Source organism: Dermochelys coriacea, chromosome 2 (assembly GCF_009764565.3).
Source record: "Dermochelys coriacea isolate rDerCor1 chromosome 2, rDerCor1.pri.v4, whole genome shotgun sequence".
NCBI lineage: Eukaryota > Metazoa > Chordata > Testudines > Dermochelyidae > Dermochelys > Dermochelys coriacea.
This window is the reverse complement of record NC_050069.1, coordinates 216,510,617-216,525,226: the sequence shown is the minus strand read 5'-3', so window position 1 is coordinate 216,525,226 and position 14,610 is coordinate 216,510,617. Positions and strand designations below refer to the sequence as shown.

The window sequence follows — 14,610 nt, the reverse complement described above, 5'->3', positions numbered from 1 at the left end:
CTTCATCTAATTTTGTAGCTGAAAAAATAAAAATAAATGTAACAAGTAGAAGAAAACAGAAGTTTTTATAGTATAGTTTAGTTTTGATAGTAATTAATATAAACTGAAACTAGGAATTGTAGAAAATTGATAAGGGAATCAAGGAACACAAAATGAAATTTATGGCCAGCAGAGTTAAGGACAAGAAGGATTTTTTAAAAGTACATTAGGAACAAAAATAATCCTAACAATAGTATTGGTCCATTACTAGATGGAAATGGTAGAATTATCAATTATAATGCAGAGAAGGCAGAAGTGTTCAATAAATATTTTCTACTCTGTATTTGGGGAAAAAACAGATGATGTCATCAGATTATATGATAACAGTCTTCTATTCCACTAGAATCTCAGGAGGATGTTAAACTACACATTTTAAAATAAGCAGCTGTTATAACTACACATTTAAATAAAGCAGATCTCGATAATTTACATTCCAGAGTTTTAAGAGAGCTGGCTGAGGACTCGCTGGACCATGAATGCTGATTCAGTAGTCTTGGAACACTGAGGAAGTTCCAGAAGACTACAAGAAAGCCAATGTGCCAATATTTAAAAATGGTAAACAGGATGACTTGAGCAATTATCAGACTATCATTCCCCTTCAATCCCCATCAAGATAATACAGGATTGATACAGGACTTGATTAATAAAAAATTAAGGGAGGATAATATAATGTCAATCAACATGGATTTATGGAAAGTAGATCCTGTATCTTTTCTTGGATGAGATTACAAGTTTGGGTGATAAAAATAATAGCGCTGATGTTATATAATTAGACTTCCATAAGGCATTGGAATCGCATGATGTTTTGATTAAATTAGAAAGATATAAAATTAAGACAGTACATATTAAATGGATCAAAAGCTATCTAACAGATAGGTCTCAACATGTAATTGTAAATGGAGGCTCATCACTGGACATGTGTTTCTAGTGGGGTCCTGCAGGGATTGATTCTTGGCCCTATGTCATTTTACATTTTTATTAAATACTTAGAAGAAAATATAACATAATTAATGATAAATAGGGCCCTACCAAATTCATGGCTGTGAAAAATGTGTCACGGACTGTGAAATCTGGTCTCCCCCATGAAATCTGATCTCCCCTGTGAAATCTGGCTAGTGTAGGGGGGGTTCATGGTATTGCCACTCTTACTTCTGCACTGCCTTCAGAGCTGGGCAGCCAGAGAGTAGTGACTGCTCCCAGGCATCCAGATCTGAAGGCAGCGCCGCCACCAGTAGCAGCACAGAAGTGAGGGTGGCATGATATGGGGGGGTCATCTCTTTTTTGCAGGGGGATAGGGATGGCCTTATGAGTGGGTTACATGGGTGAATGCCCAGGGCACCATGGTCAGAGGTGGCATTGTGACACACACAGGCAGACCAAGGATCCTTTAACCCCTGAGTGCTGGGAAGGGGCAGGGTTGGGGTCACACCAACTGGGGGCTCCTACCATGTGCCATGCTCCAGCTGCTAGTCCCAACCCAGCTGCAGAGGGATGGGACTTCCTCTTCCTCTGCATGGGCCACTCCCAGAGCCAGGTCAAATCCACCTCTGCTGGCAGCACAGAAGTAAGGATGGCAATATCCTACCATACCATCCTCACTTCTGCACTGCTGCTGGCAGTGGCGCTGCCTTCAGAGCGGGCTCTCATCCAGCATCTGCCACTCTCTAGCCGCCCAACTCCAGCCACCACCAGCAGCGCAGAAGTAAGGGTGGCAATCCATGACTCCCCTACAATAACCTTGCACCGCCCCACCCCCATAATCCCCTTTTGGACAGGACCTCCAGGGTTACAACACTGTGAAATTTAAGATTTAAATACCTGAAACAATGACATTTAAGATTTTTAAAATCTCATCACTGTGAAATTTGGCAGGGCCCTAATGATAAAGTTTGAAGATGATACAAAAATTGGGGGAGTGGAAACTAATGAAAAGGACAGATACAGAGTGATCTGGATTGCTTGGTAAGACACGCACAAACAAACACTATGTGCTTTAATATGGCTAAATCTATGAACCAAAAAATGTAAGCCATATTTACACGATGGGGACTCTATCCTGGGAAGCAGTGACTATGAAAAAGATTTGGGGGTTGTGGTTGATAATCAGCTGAATGAGAGCTGCCAGTGCAATGCTGTAGCCAACAGGGCTCAAGCATTCCTTGGATGCATAACCAGAGGATTAGGAGAGGAGTAGGCATAGAGGATTTTACCGCTGTATTTGGCACTGGTGCAGCCACTGCTGGAATACTGTGTCCAGTTCTGGTGTCTACAATTCAGAAGGATGTTCATAAATTGGACAGAGTTCAGAAAAGAGCCATGAGCATGATTAAAGGATTAGAAAACCTGCCTTACCGTAACAGACACCAGGAGCTCAATCTATTTAATTTAACAAAGAGAAGGTAAAGGGGTGACTTGATCCCAGTCTATAAGTACCTACTTGGGGAACAAATATTTAATAATGGGATTTTTGATCTGGCAGAGAAAGGTAAAATATGATCCAATGGCTGGAAGTTGAAGCTAGACAAATTAAGAATGGAAATAAGGCATAAATTATTTGAACAGTGAGAATAATTAACCATTGGAACAACTTTCTGATTGAAAGTCAACATTCTGATTCAAAGCTTGAAGTTCAGAGAGCCATGACAGCCCTGAAAATAGCCATACAGTAACTTAAAATTTCCCCCCAAAACAAGGCTTGTTGAGGATTTTGTAGACCCATTAAGCATTCCAAGCCTACCTTTGAGAATTCCTGCCATTCCTAGCTCTGCTGGATGCTTGGATGGGTTTGTTACCTTGCTGTGGCATGTTAGCTGTACTGAGTATTCTTTTTTTCTTTTTATGGCTTACAGCAGGGCCGCCTTACCTGGTCTAGCTTCAGACTAGCTGTTGCCTCATCTTCCCCCAAGTTCAAAGAGCTGATTGCTCGCCCGTATTCTCCACCACATGTAGACAGCTGACCTGTCTCCCCATCCCATTAAAGACTCACTGCCACACAGAGTCTTTGAGGCTCTTGCTCCAGGGCACTACTGTATTAATTCAAACACAAAACAAAGTAGGTTGCCAGGACCCAGAGGCCTTTCACTCTGCTACCCACTTCCTCTGCTCCAGAGCTACTCACAGAAGCCAACTTTCCTCCTGCGACCTTTGTCAACTGACCCCTTTATAGAGGGCATGGACCCCTTCTCATCTGGGTCCGACAATCAAACAGGCTGGCCGGCCCCAGGTGCCCTGGCCCTTAAAGATGCAGACCACTATGTTACAGCTGAGTTCCCCTTTGGCCTTGTCACTTTCCCTTGCTTCAGCATCTTCCCATTTTTGTGACTGTGCATATGTTGTCTTGGCACATGTTGCTCCATTTCTATAGCTTCTGCTTTTCCATCCAGAAACTCATAATAGAGAAAGCGCATCAACACAAATTTTCACCCAGAGTTATTGAATCATAGGCCATGAGCTTGGTTTATATCTAAATGCTGAATTAAGCCATGAACATGCATTGTCTTAAATTTAAGAAGCCTCTGGCTAGTAGCTCACTACAGTTTTGCTGTCAAGCTGTTCAATTTGATTTCCCTTTTCTTCACATTTTGTTAAACTTTAGTGTGCCTGTTGCTGTGCAAAGTGCATAGGAAGAAATGGTCCTATCCTGAAGAGTTTATAATTTAAGACCTTAATCCTGTAAAGATTTGCGCTTATAAACTTTGCTCACATGAGCATTCCCATTGAAGTCAATGGGACTCCTCATGTGAGTAAAGTTATATGTGTGTGTGTGTGTATATGTGTGTGTGTGTGTGTGTGTGTGTGTGTGTGTGTGCACGCACATAGGGTGCGTGCATGCATGTTTGAAGGATTGGGCCCCAGGATCTGATTCAGTGAGATGCTTAACATAATCCAGCACCAAATTAGGCTCCCAATAAACTTGAGCAGTTCGGACTGGTTTCCAAATAAGATTCAGCAAACAAAACAAATATTTTCCTTACCTAAAGAAAACTTTGGCAGTGCAATTCCTATAATAATGTATTTCCTTCTGTCACAAATACTAAAGAAAACAGGGAAAGGTTTGAGAACTAGATTTAACATTTCTGGCAGGAAGAGAATTTAATATATAATCATTGTTGTTATATCACCTAACAGAATTGGTATATCTTTCATAGAAAATATAGTGTCATAATATAATCAGTATTTTGAGTGAATGTCATTTGCCAAAAAGCAGGTAGCTCAGTTGTTTACAGTTATATGTCTAAGCTCATATTTTAGTCTTCATGCCATAGGTTCACCTTTTGTAAAATATTGATTCTTGGTTTTTATTAATATTTGTGTATATTCCTAAAGAAAAATCTTGGCCAAATAATGTTAAAGGATTTTGTCTAAGCTCCAGAAAGGAAGATGGTTCACAGTTGCAGCTAAAATGCTGTCCTTAGAATAATCAGTAATGTGTAGACATTTCACAGATCTGTTATTGCCTGGGGATCTGATTAGTAAAATATTGCATATGAAAATTTTGTCAAAGCAAAATGTTCACCAATCCTCTAGCTGTTCTAGACTGCCAACTAAATCAGTATTTAGGTCTTTATAATAAAATGTATTTTGCACAAGAGAAACTATAATAATTATTTCTTAACAATCATATATTAATAAGCATGTGCATTTCTGCTCTAGAAACTTTTCTTGAAATATGCCATCTTATAGATATTAAATTTTGCATAAATATCTATCTATCAAAGCCAGTTACAAATAGAAAATATTAGTGCCAAATATCACTCTCTGACATCCTTGCACAACTCCCGTAGAAATCAGTGGGAGTTGCACTCATGCACGCAAGTGAAGAACTTAGTTTTTCAATTTTTGTTTCACAGATTTTAATAATGGGATTGTTTTGCAAATAAATTGGAGAAAGTCCAGAGGAGGTCAACAAAGATGATAAAAGGTTCAGAAAAATCTGACTTTTGAGGAAAGGTTAAAAAAAACTGGGCACGTTTAGTCCTGAGGCAAGAAGACTCAGGGGGGCCAGTCTTCAGTTATGTTAAAGGCTGTTATAAAGAGGATGCTGATCAATTGTTCTCCATGTTCACTGAAGATAAGGAAGAAGTAATCAGTTTAATCTTCAACAAGAGAAATGTATGTTAGATATCAGGAAAGACTTTCTAACTCTAAGGATAATTAAGCACTGAAATAAGCTTTCAAGGGAGGTCATGGAATCCCCAAAACAGGAGGTTTTAAGAACAGGTTAGACAAGCACTGGTTAGGGATGGTCAAAATATACTTGGTCCTGCCTCAGCACAAGGGGCTAGGCTACATGACCTCTCAAGGTTCCTTCCAGCCCTATGTTTCTTTGATTTTCTTCTTCTTTCTAGTTAAGGGGGCAAATTATGGCCTGGCTAGTATGGTAGCACACAAGAAGTATAAGGGGACACCTTATTCCCTTATGCTGGCTATCTCCATCACAAGTAGCAACGCAGGAGAGGAAGCAGGTTCCACAGAATAAATACATCCCCCCACACCCAGTGGGCAGGAGGGGCCAAGAGTAGGTAAAGCTTTGGCTCCTCCCCCTTCAATAAGTGGTGTTGCTGCATGCATCAAGCCACATATTCTGCACCAAACAAACTTAATCGGTTTAGTTCCACAATCTGTCTCCTGGCCTGCTTCAGGGTAAGTGAAGCAACATGTTGCCTCTTATTCAGGGAAGATTTCACAGTCACAATCCAGTCTTAAGTGTTGACAGTGTTAATCCAGGATTCAGATTGTGTGCGCCAAGCTTCAGCCCAATGCACATTTTTATGGTCAAGTTATAAAATCACAAAAGCAGGGATTTATAATGAAACACAGATTGATCCACAGTTTTAGTGACACAGTTGCATTGCTATTATTTGATAATACTAAAAATGAGCTTCAATACTGCTCAAAAGTCCTAATTAGGAGAATTAGATTTTCAGGAAAATCAGATAGGTATCCTTATAAAAGCCTTATGTTAGCTAATAGTTTCATATAAAGCGGGGCTGTTTAGTTAGGTCTTGTGATTAGATGCTGTGTTTGGATATAAAACCAGCTGAAAGGATATTTATTCAGACTAAGTAAATAAAAGAATAGAGATTAACATGCAGGTGTGTATTTGGTTCTCAAACTACCAGTACAAACTTCAGCAGAAGTCTTACATTTTGTGAAATGTTTGCTCCAAACTAAAAATACACAAGCTTTTAAGTAACTAAAATGTATTTTAAAAAGACACTAATCTAAGACAAGATGTGACTCAAGGACATACTATTCTCAAGCTAGCAAAGAAATCATATTGTCTGAGAACAGACAGGAAGTCAGCTGTTTTGATAGCCGATTGATTTAAATTTTTCACCTTACCTAACCAAAGCTCTTTATAAATTCCAAATGTAAAGTCAAAGTACTTCTTCACACACTTAAAAAAACCCTGTCCTTTAAAAGAAGCTCTTTGAAATTTGAAAATACATTTGTTTACCTCACAAATTTGTTTTTTTCCTATTTGGTAACCACTAGGGTTTATCCACTAACTATTTACTTTAGACTTAAATGTTTAAGTTAATACAAGGCTTGGAAAAGGTACTTGATTGAGATTGGAAGCAGAGTCACATTGTTTGCCCACAGAACAGATACAACAACACAGCCAGTGACATTCCAAACTTCTTGGCACTGCCCAGCAACGTTCCTGAACACTGACATGGAGGGACCACCTTTAAAGGTAACTAGTGTTCTTCATTCAGTCCTTAATATCTCTGCTGAGACTGCCAACAAGGACATAAACAAAGGGTAATAATTACTATTGTAACATGGAGACAAATTCACCAGTCACTAGACTGAAACTGCTATCCCATTCGATACAGATCTTCAAACACCTGAGAGGTTACTACAATTTTCACTCATACCAATTTGAAAGGCATGTGAATTGCTGCCCTTGATGTGAAAGGCTCTGTATCCCTTTGTTTGTTAGGTTATGCCTACACTACGGTTGGACCTTACAGCGGCATGGTTGGACCTTACAGCTGCGCCACTGTAAGGTCTCCTGTGTAGCCTCTTTTTGCTGGGAAGACAGCTCTGCTGCCATCATAATTAAACCAACCCCAACAAATGGTGTTAGCTATGTCAGCAGGTGAGCCTCTCTTGCTGGCACAGCACTGTCCACACCAGCACTTTTGTCAGTGAAACTTATGTTGGTTGGTGGACCAAGCACACAATTGTGATCTTTTTTCTCTTGGTGTTCAATAAACAAGGGATTCTAGGATTGACAGTAGCAGTAGAAACTCTGTAGTTGGTAGGAAGGTGTGGTAGCATCATGGACCTGTGCCATCTCCATCTGGACTATCAGAGCAGCGTTAAAATGAGGACAGGGGTGAAGGAAACGTGCTGCACCCTGCTAATGGGCATAGGAGATGCCATTGTTGTGGCCAGTCCCCCCAGCAATCCCAGAGTTCTTGTGCCTTCTTCAAAGACAATGCCTCAGTAAACTTTTAAATACACATTGCCTTCTCATCCCAGTCAGGTAGTGGTTCAAAGCTACAATATATCGTATACTAGTGTCATGAACAAACAAGGACTTAAAAAAAGTTTAATGTCAGAGTACCAGAACTGGAACCCCCCCCCCCCCAGATATTTAGAATCTTTAGAGAAACAGCAAAAGTAAAAGGATTCAAATAAAATCAGAATGTAAAAATCCTGAGTTTTATCAAGCTTACCGAGAAATACGCCTTTTGAATGTTTTAACTCATTGGGCTAAGTGATCTTTCTCTTTGAAAGTGAAAAATACAAAGAGAGCAAAAGAAGGAGTACATAGATAACTGTAGGCCAATACTCTCATACTGTGGTCTGTAGAATCCTTTCATGTGGTCTGTACCAAATAATATTTTAGACCAAAACGTCGGAGTGTTGTGTGGGGAGGTGGGTTCATAAGAAGTTCTCTTTTAGAAAGTGGTCCACAAAATGCAAAAATTGGAGAAAAACTGATTTAAACTTCTTAACTTGTGATATTTAATGTTGTGTTACAATGAATGCCATCCAACTCCCACCAAGTAAAATGGACACTTATTTACAATAATGATTGTCAGAAATAACTTAATAATGAAATCTTAGGACTGAATCCTGATCTCTATAAAAATGAGTAATGACTAAATAGAAGGGAAAGCTGGCAGGCAAACTGCAGTGTATATAATCAGGGAGTGCAGATAGGATCCAGGTATGGTATGCTACAGTGTGGTAGCAGATCGTCATTATTACCATGATGAGACAAGCTCCATGGCCATGGAGAACAAATTCTGTCAGAATTGTATGTAGAGTGCCATTCATGAGTAGCTTTTATCTGGCTTCTGTAGCATTAAGCACTTTTTCTACAGAACAGAACAGAACAGTGCTCCATGTTGTTGTTTAGTCTGCTTCACATGTAACGTCCTATCTAGGTTTGCATACAGATCACAATTATCAGTGTAGATGTGTTTATGCCAGTGCACTGCTGAAGCATTGTGTGTGTGTGTGTGTGTGTTTTTTTAAGCCACGCTTAATTTTGATAAAGAGGAATATAGCATTATAGTTTTATAAAAGTTATTTGACTGTCTAGTTATTTGACTGTCTATTCATTTTAATCTGAAGATTACCTTGACATGCAACGTTCAATTCCTTAGCATCTGTGACAGTGGTTCTTTTATCCAACCTCTTCTTTTCAGTTCGACGATGGCTACGTCTTTTCTTGGTCTCTCCCCAAAGATTTGATCCACCGTGCATGCTTGGAATGTTCAGAATGGCAATTCCTTCCAGAGAAATATTGATTAAGTCTAGCTGAATTCCATCACACTGATTAGCAAAGGAAACAAAGAAATAAAGAGAGAAAGCAGTAAGACAGAAAGAGAAATCAGAATGTTCTACCTACCAGTTGTTTTTTTCCTTCATCATTCCTCCTACTGTCAAATACATATTCCTGTTTAATACTAAAATATATATATCATACCTGGAAAGGAACTATGAGCTGGGAAGAAGGGGACAAGGTCCTGGTTCAGAAGGCAGAATATGGATATGATTACTATTCATCCCCAGGTTGCTTGCTTAAATATGGAACTATTTGGCAGTGAAAGGTTGTTATCTAATAGTTATCCATTGACTGATGTGAAATGTGTTCATGACCTCACTACAGCTCATACTGGACAAATATCCATATGGCAAAAACTACCTTCACAATAATCTATCTGTGCAAGAGAAACACTTTTTCTATTTTAGGGTTTTATACTCCTGCACAGCACCATAGTATCTGAGCACTTTCCATGTAAGATCAGTAGCAATAGTAGAAGTCCCTGCATAGACTTCATGGAGTTTCTGACACCTCCACTGCTGGTAATCAAAACCCTTTTCTGAACATGAATTTACTCTTAAAATTTAAATTAACCTTTAGAGCAATGTTTCTGAAACTGGGGTCCATGGGCCACCTGATCAACTCTTCCCTTTTCCTCCCTCACCTCCTCCCCATCCTTCCCAGCGCCTCCTGCACGCCAAGGAACAGCTGTTCAGCAGCATGCAGGAAGTGCTGGGAGGGAAAGGGAGTAGCGGGGATGGGATGGAAAGAGGTGGGGAAGAGGAGGGACAGGGGTGGTGGAGTGGGGCCTTCAGAAAGTGGGGTGTGGCGAGGGCCTGTGGTTGAGTGGGTGAAGATTTGGGGGTCTCCAAATTTTTTAAAATCAAAATGGGGGTCTTCGGGTTGTTAAAGTTTGATAAACCGCTGTTTATCACCACATCTGATGGACGAATAGCACACACCTGTTTAGTACTTTACAGCAGTCAAATAATTGGGAATGAGCCCATGTTGGAGATAAACCAAAGATCTTCTTGGCCAGAAGCAAAGTGCTACCAGTAGAGCCATAAGGAAACTTCTATTCTGCTTTAAAAATCAGTTTCTTCAATAATATAATAGCTTTCCTTGAAAGTGATATAAAGAGTCCCACTTTGGTTTATTTGCTATCTCTTTAGGAAAGTTAGTGCTCATGACGGGTGCCAGATGGGAAGTCCTAAACAGAAAACTCCCCTGTTTATCCAGAGAACAGGAAACCTATTTAGAACAGGAGTCACTACACACTGCATTGTTCACATCTCCTAAAGATGAGGTAGATTGGGGTGTGTGAAGATAATTTAGTTTCTGTGCTCATTCACTCCTTGGCCTCTCAGCTGATACTTCCAATACACATACAATGTAGTGCTGGTTTTCCAATACAGACACATATTCCCTTAGGAACCAGACCGAGACCACTAACCCATCCCATTTACAGCAAGGAACTGAACAGCAATCGGATAGAAAACAAACAACTTTTGGTTACTACAACTTGGATTATATTTACACCCATTACAGGGGCAAAGGCTTCATATCCATTTATTAATTCATTGAGTCATCCAAATTACCAGGATCCACATTCCCATATTGGCTGAAGTTATTTGTACACTAGCCTCATGCCTCACAACACATCCTGGCATAACCACATGCTTTATTATATACTGCATGTATATGTTAGGTCCCGGTCCTGTAATTTACAATATGCTAGGGGATGCCTGCATTTTCATCAAGCCCTTTCAGTGGGGTTCTGCATAGCTACAGGGACCCACTTGTACATTTTAAAATGCAAGTTTATGGCGTGAATTTGGAATGCCAATATATAATTACGAGGAAGAAATCTAGAAAAAAATATATGGTTCAGTGAGAGTTCATTTACATCTGGTAGCTCACTGCTCTACAGGCCACTGTCATTTTCTTTCTCTGCTTAACATTAAGCCTTTATTAAGGCTTTTACCAAGAAAAAGAACCCGCTATATATAATTATGATCATCCCTGCCCCAATTGTTCACTTATCCTGTAACAGACCCAAAGCACAAAACCAAACCATACTTAGCGTATACCCTGTCTCTTTCAAATGCTTTTAACAATATTACAAATCTAGAGAAGAGACAAGAGCAATCACAATAAAAAGGCTTCCTTTTTATATTTTCTCACCAAAATTAAAAAGTTTAAAGCCATGTAAAATATTCAGTGAGGTAAGCTGGTAAGATGCAATGACATCTTGAAATGACTTGGCAGTTGTGGCAACAAGTATAACAGAAATGGCACATTTTTATTGACTTTCAAAAAAAGGTGATGAGTATCTTCAATGTCATTTTGGAAGAAAACTCATGGTTTTTCTATATTTTATATGTATTAAAGATAAAGACAATTTATTTTACTAAAAAATTCTGTTCATGTGTATACTTACTTACTGCTATACATTCTAGATAAACAGATATTAATTTCATAATTAAAAGTAATCTTGTGTAAATACCCTGCAGGCCTCAATGAATCAAACACATACTGTGTGTCAGGCCTCCCACTGTCTTCAAGTGGAATGTACTGGCTGGATAATTAGATAGTACATATTTTTTAACCTTATTTGCATGCATATTATATCTTTTGCACACTGACAAGCAGCAGTAACAACAAAAGTCAGATTACCACAGGGAATTCCCACAAAGAAGTCTTCATTCCTTATAATTTGCAGCCTAAATTAAAATAATTTGATCTTTGACAAGGATGAAATGTCAAGCAGAAGGGGGTCCTCTACAAGCCACGGCCTGTGGCTTCTGAAATCTGCCTAATTTATGTCAGTCACTTCTTAATACATATTTAAGTATTACACGAAAAAGATGATAAATATGCAATCTGACACCTTTGGTATTTCCCTGCTGTTAATTTATAAAGGTCTGGCATCCCCCAAACCGACTGGAATTATTTAAATAAAAGAAGAATTTTAAAATAAGATGGTGCAGGGGCCTCACTTCCATTTTCACTCAATATTGAACACAGCAGGTAGTACACTAAGACAATTATTTGACTAGGCCTCAGAATCCCACTGTGATGAGTTACTTTCAGAATTAGTGAAGAAGGATTTCTTTTGTTCATAGACAGAGAAGGAGTTTGCTCTATAGGTAGCTTTTTGTTGCCCTAATACATTCATATTCTAAAATAACAAATCACATATGTATTCTGTTCCTATTTTTTTCTGTTTCATGTAATGTAAAGGTATTGTTAATATAACAGCATGCTTTTTAGATGTATATCTTGTCTGTATCAACTAGAAAATAGTAGTTTTGTTCTGGTTCCTTTTGGGTCCATTCTTGGATGCAGTCCAATTTTCTGTGTTAGCTTTTCTATTACGTTCATTAGCCTGGAACATTTTAGATCTGTCTTAGAGTGAAGCTATCAAGTGTGATTTAGTTTACTGAAAAGAACTGAGATGAAGGCTATAGAATCTGAATAAGTGCAATACTGTGCCACATCATTCTCTCACTTAATCTTGCTCATTTATATAAAAAGGTATTTATGGAGGAGAAGCTGATAAACCTTTATAGAGTGTCATGGGCTAAGTCTAATTTTGGTAACAACTCAAATACAAAGGAAAGAAAACTAATTTTACAGATTGCCATTTTCCTCCATAAAATTGCTTTCCTTCTCATTTAGAAGACTTGTCTTTTGGGGCCCCGATTCAGGAAAGCATTCCTATTCAGGACAGCGCTTGAACATGTGCTGTTTTCCCGAAATACTGATTTTCCTGTAACCTTGACATGGATTTTCATGTACGAATTCGAGGTTTAAAATGTACTATTCATCTTGTACAGAAAAGAAAGCACAGGACTTAAGAAATCCGAGTGCAAATTAGGAAGGCCAGGCTTAATTAAGTTAGAAACCAAATATAAGGATGAACTAATATTTGCCCGTAAAATGCCTGATTACATTCTCCCAGCTCAGAAATACAGATCCTTAATCTTCGTGGGCTTCGTTCACGCAACATTTGGCTCTGTAGCAAATGCACTCTGTGCGTTTTATTCACAAAGTGAAATGTGGTATTATTCATCAAGGTCTTATTTGCAGTGATATCCTTGAGCAAAGGGCAGCAGGTAACAAACCAGATGAAAACACATTGAAACGTAAATGCTTATAATATAAGAACAAAACAGAATAAAATACAAATACACGGTTAGGTATTATTAGTATAAGAGTAACCTATTTTTCAAGGTAATAGCTGTGCATAATTTATTCCCACTACCCAATATTAAGGAGTCCATTTCTATTTGATTTGCTCAGGTACCTCTCTTGAGCATTAATGATATTAACCATCATGCAGTAAGTGAATAAAAACAAGCCCACACAATATAACGAAACTTTTAGTCTTGAATTTAATAATAATAATTTAAAGACTCCAATTTACCACCATTTTGAGACTGGATGGAAATTCATTTAACTTTGACTATGTGGGATGTAAAAATATATGGTCAGCTATATAGCTTCTGTATTTAAGGAGATTAACTCTTACTAGGCACAGAGCTCATGTAATGGCTGGGTGGAAAGTTGTTCGTTGGACAAAAACCTGTTCCTATGCTTTATATTCTGCTAAATTACAGTATATCTGAAATTTAGATACCAAGACCCACATTTAAAAATCAAACCTGCTAGTCAGTTCCCCAAATATTTAGGAAAATGTTTCTCAAGTTAATTGTATTTAGAACTGAATATGAAGCACTTCCTTTAAAATCAAAATTAGGTATAAAATATCTGCTTCCAGAGCAAGATATAAATACTCCTAATTTCAGGAGAAATGGCAATTTGGCAGTAACATCCAATTTATTTTTCTGAAGCAAAAAAATACCTTCACAAAAAAAATCTGCCTTTCAACCTAACAACAAACTGAGCAAGTCCCAGGCCTCATAGTGGTGTCTATACCGGGGCTTAGGTCAGCTTAACTATGTGTCTCAGTGGTATGAAATTTCACACCCATGAGCACCATAGCTAGGTTAACCTAAGTTTTAGGTCTAGATCAGGTCCTAGTATTCAAAGCCCATTCAAATCAAGTCAATGGGAGTCTTTCAATTCACTTCAGCAGGCTTTGGATCAGGCCATAATAACCTTTCATTACACATTTTGGGCCCACTCATCCTACCATCAGTGGCAAAATATCTCATTGACGTTGCAAAAAGCGAGTCTGGGCCCTTTGCCATTATTATCAGAAAAGAAAAGGGGCTCAATACTCTTGAGGAATGTTTGAATTATTATAACTTACATCCTCAGGTTTATATTTCTAATTATATAATATTTTTCCCCTTACTTTGGTAATGTGACTAATAGCCCTCATCAGTCACTTACACCATAGACTATCGAAACTCCCTGATCTAACATTTTTAATGTCTATTCTGTCCACATCTATCAAGGGTGACTTTTCAGATAACCTTGGATGTATAATGGTAAGATGGCCCCTTGTGCAAAGCGGAAAAAGTAGTTAATGAAGGGGAATGATTAAAAAAAAATGTATTCTTTAAACTTTATCCAGGAAAGCAAGTACAATTTTAGTGAATTGAGTTTTAAAGGTTACAAAAACTTGGGACTTAGAAATAATAAGATTTTTTATTTTAATGCTGCAGCAATTCTCCCTCCCTCTGACAATCTTTCATTTTTCTATCTGACCCAGTGATAGTAGCTTCCCTATTGATTTCTAATGTTATAGTTCCCCTCTTGCCCTCTTCTACTGTATTAAGATCTCACTAATCATCAAACTGAACTTTGTC

General features: G+C 38.4%; 1 protein-coding gene across 1 annotated transcript in view; it reads right to left on the bottom strand.

Moving 5' to 3' along the window:
- DGKB (diacylglycerol kinase beta) overlaps positions 1 to 14,610 on the bottom strand; it is a 519,697-nt gene that overhangs the window by 89,666 nt on the left and 415,421 nt on the right. Inside the window, 1 exon segment of the mRNA XM_038392537.2 lies at positions 8,643 to 8,838. Within this exon segment, the coding sequence (XP_038248465.1) occupies positions 8,643 to 8,838 (196 nt within the window).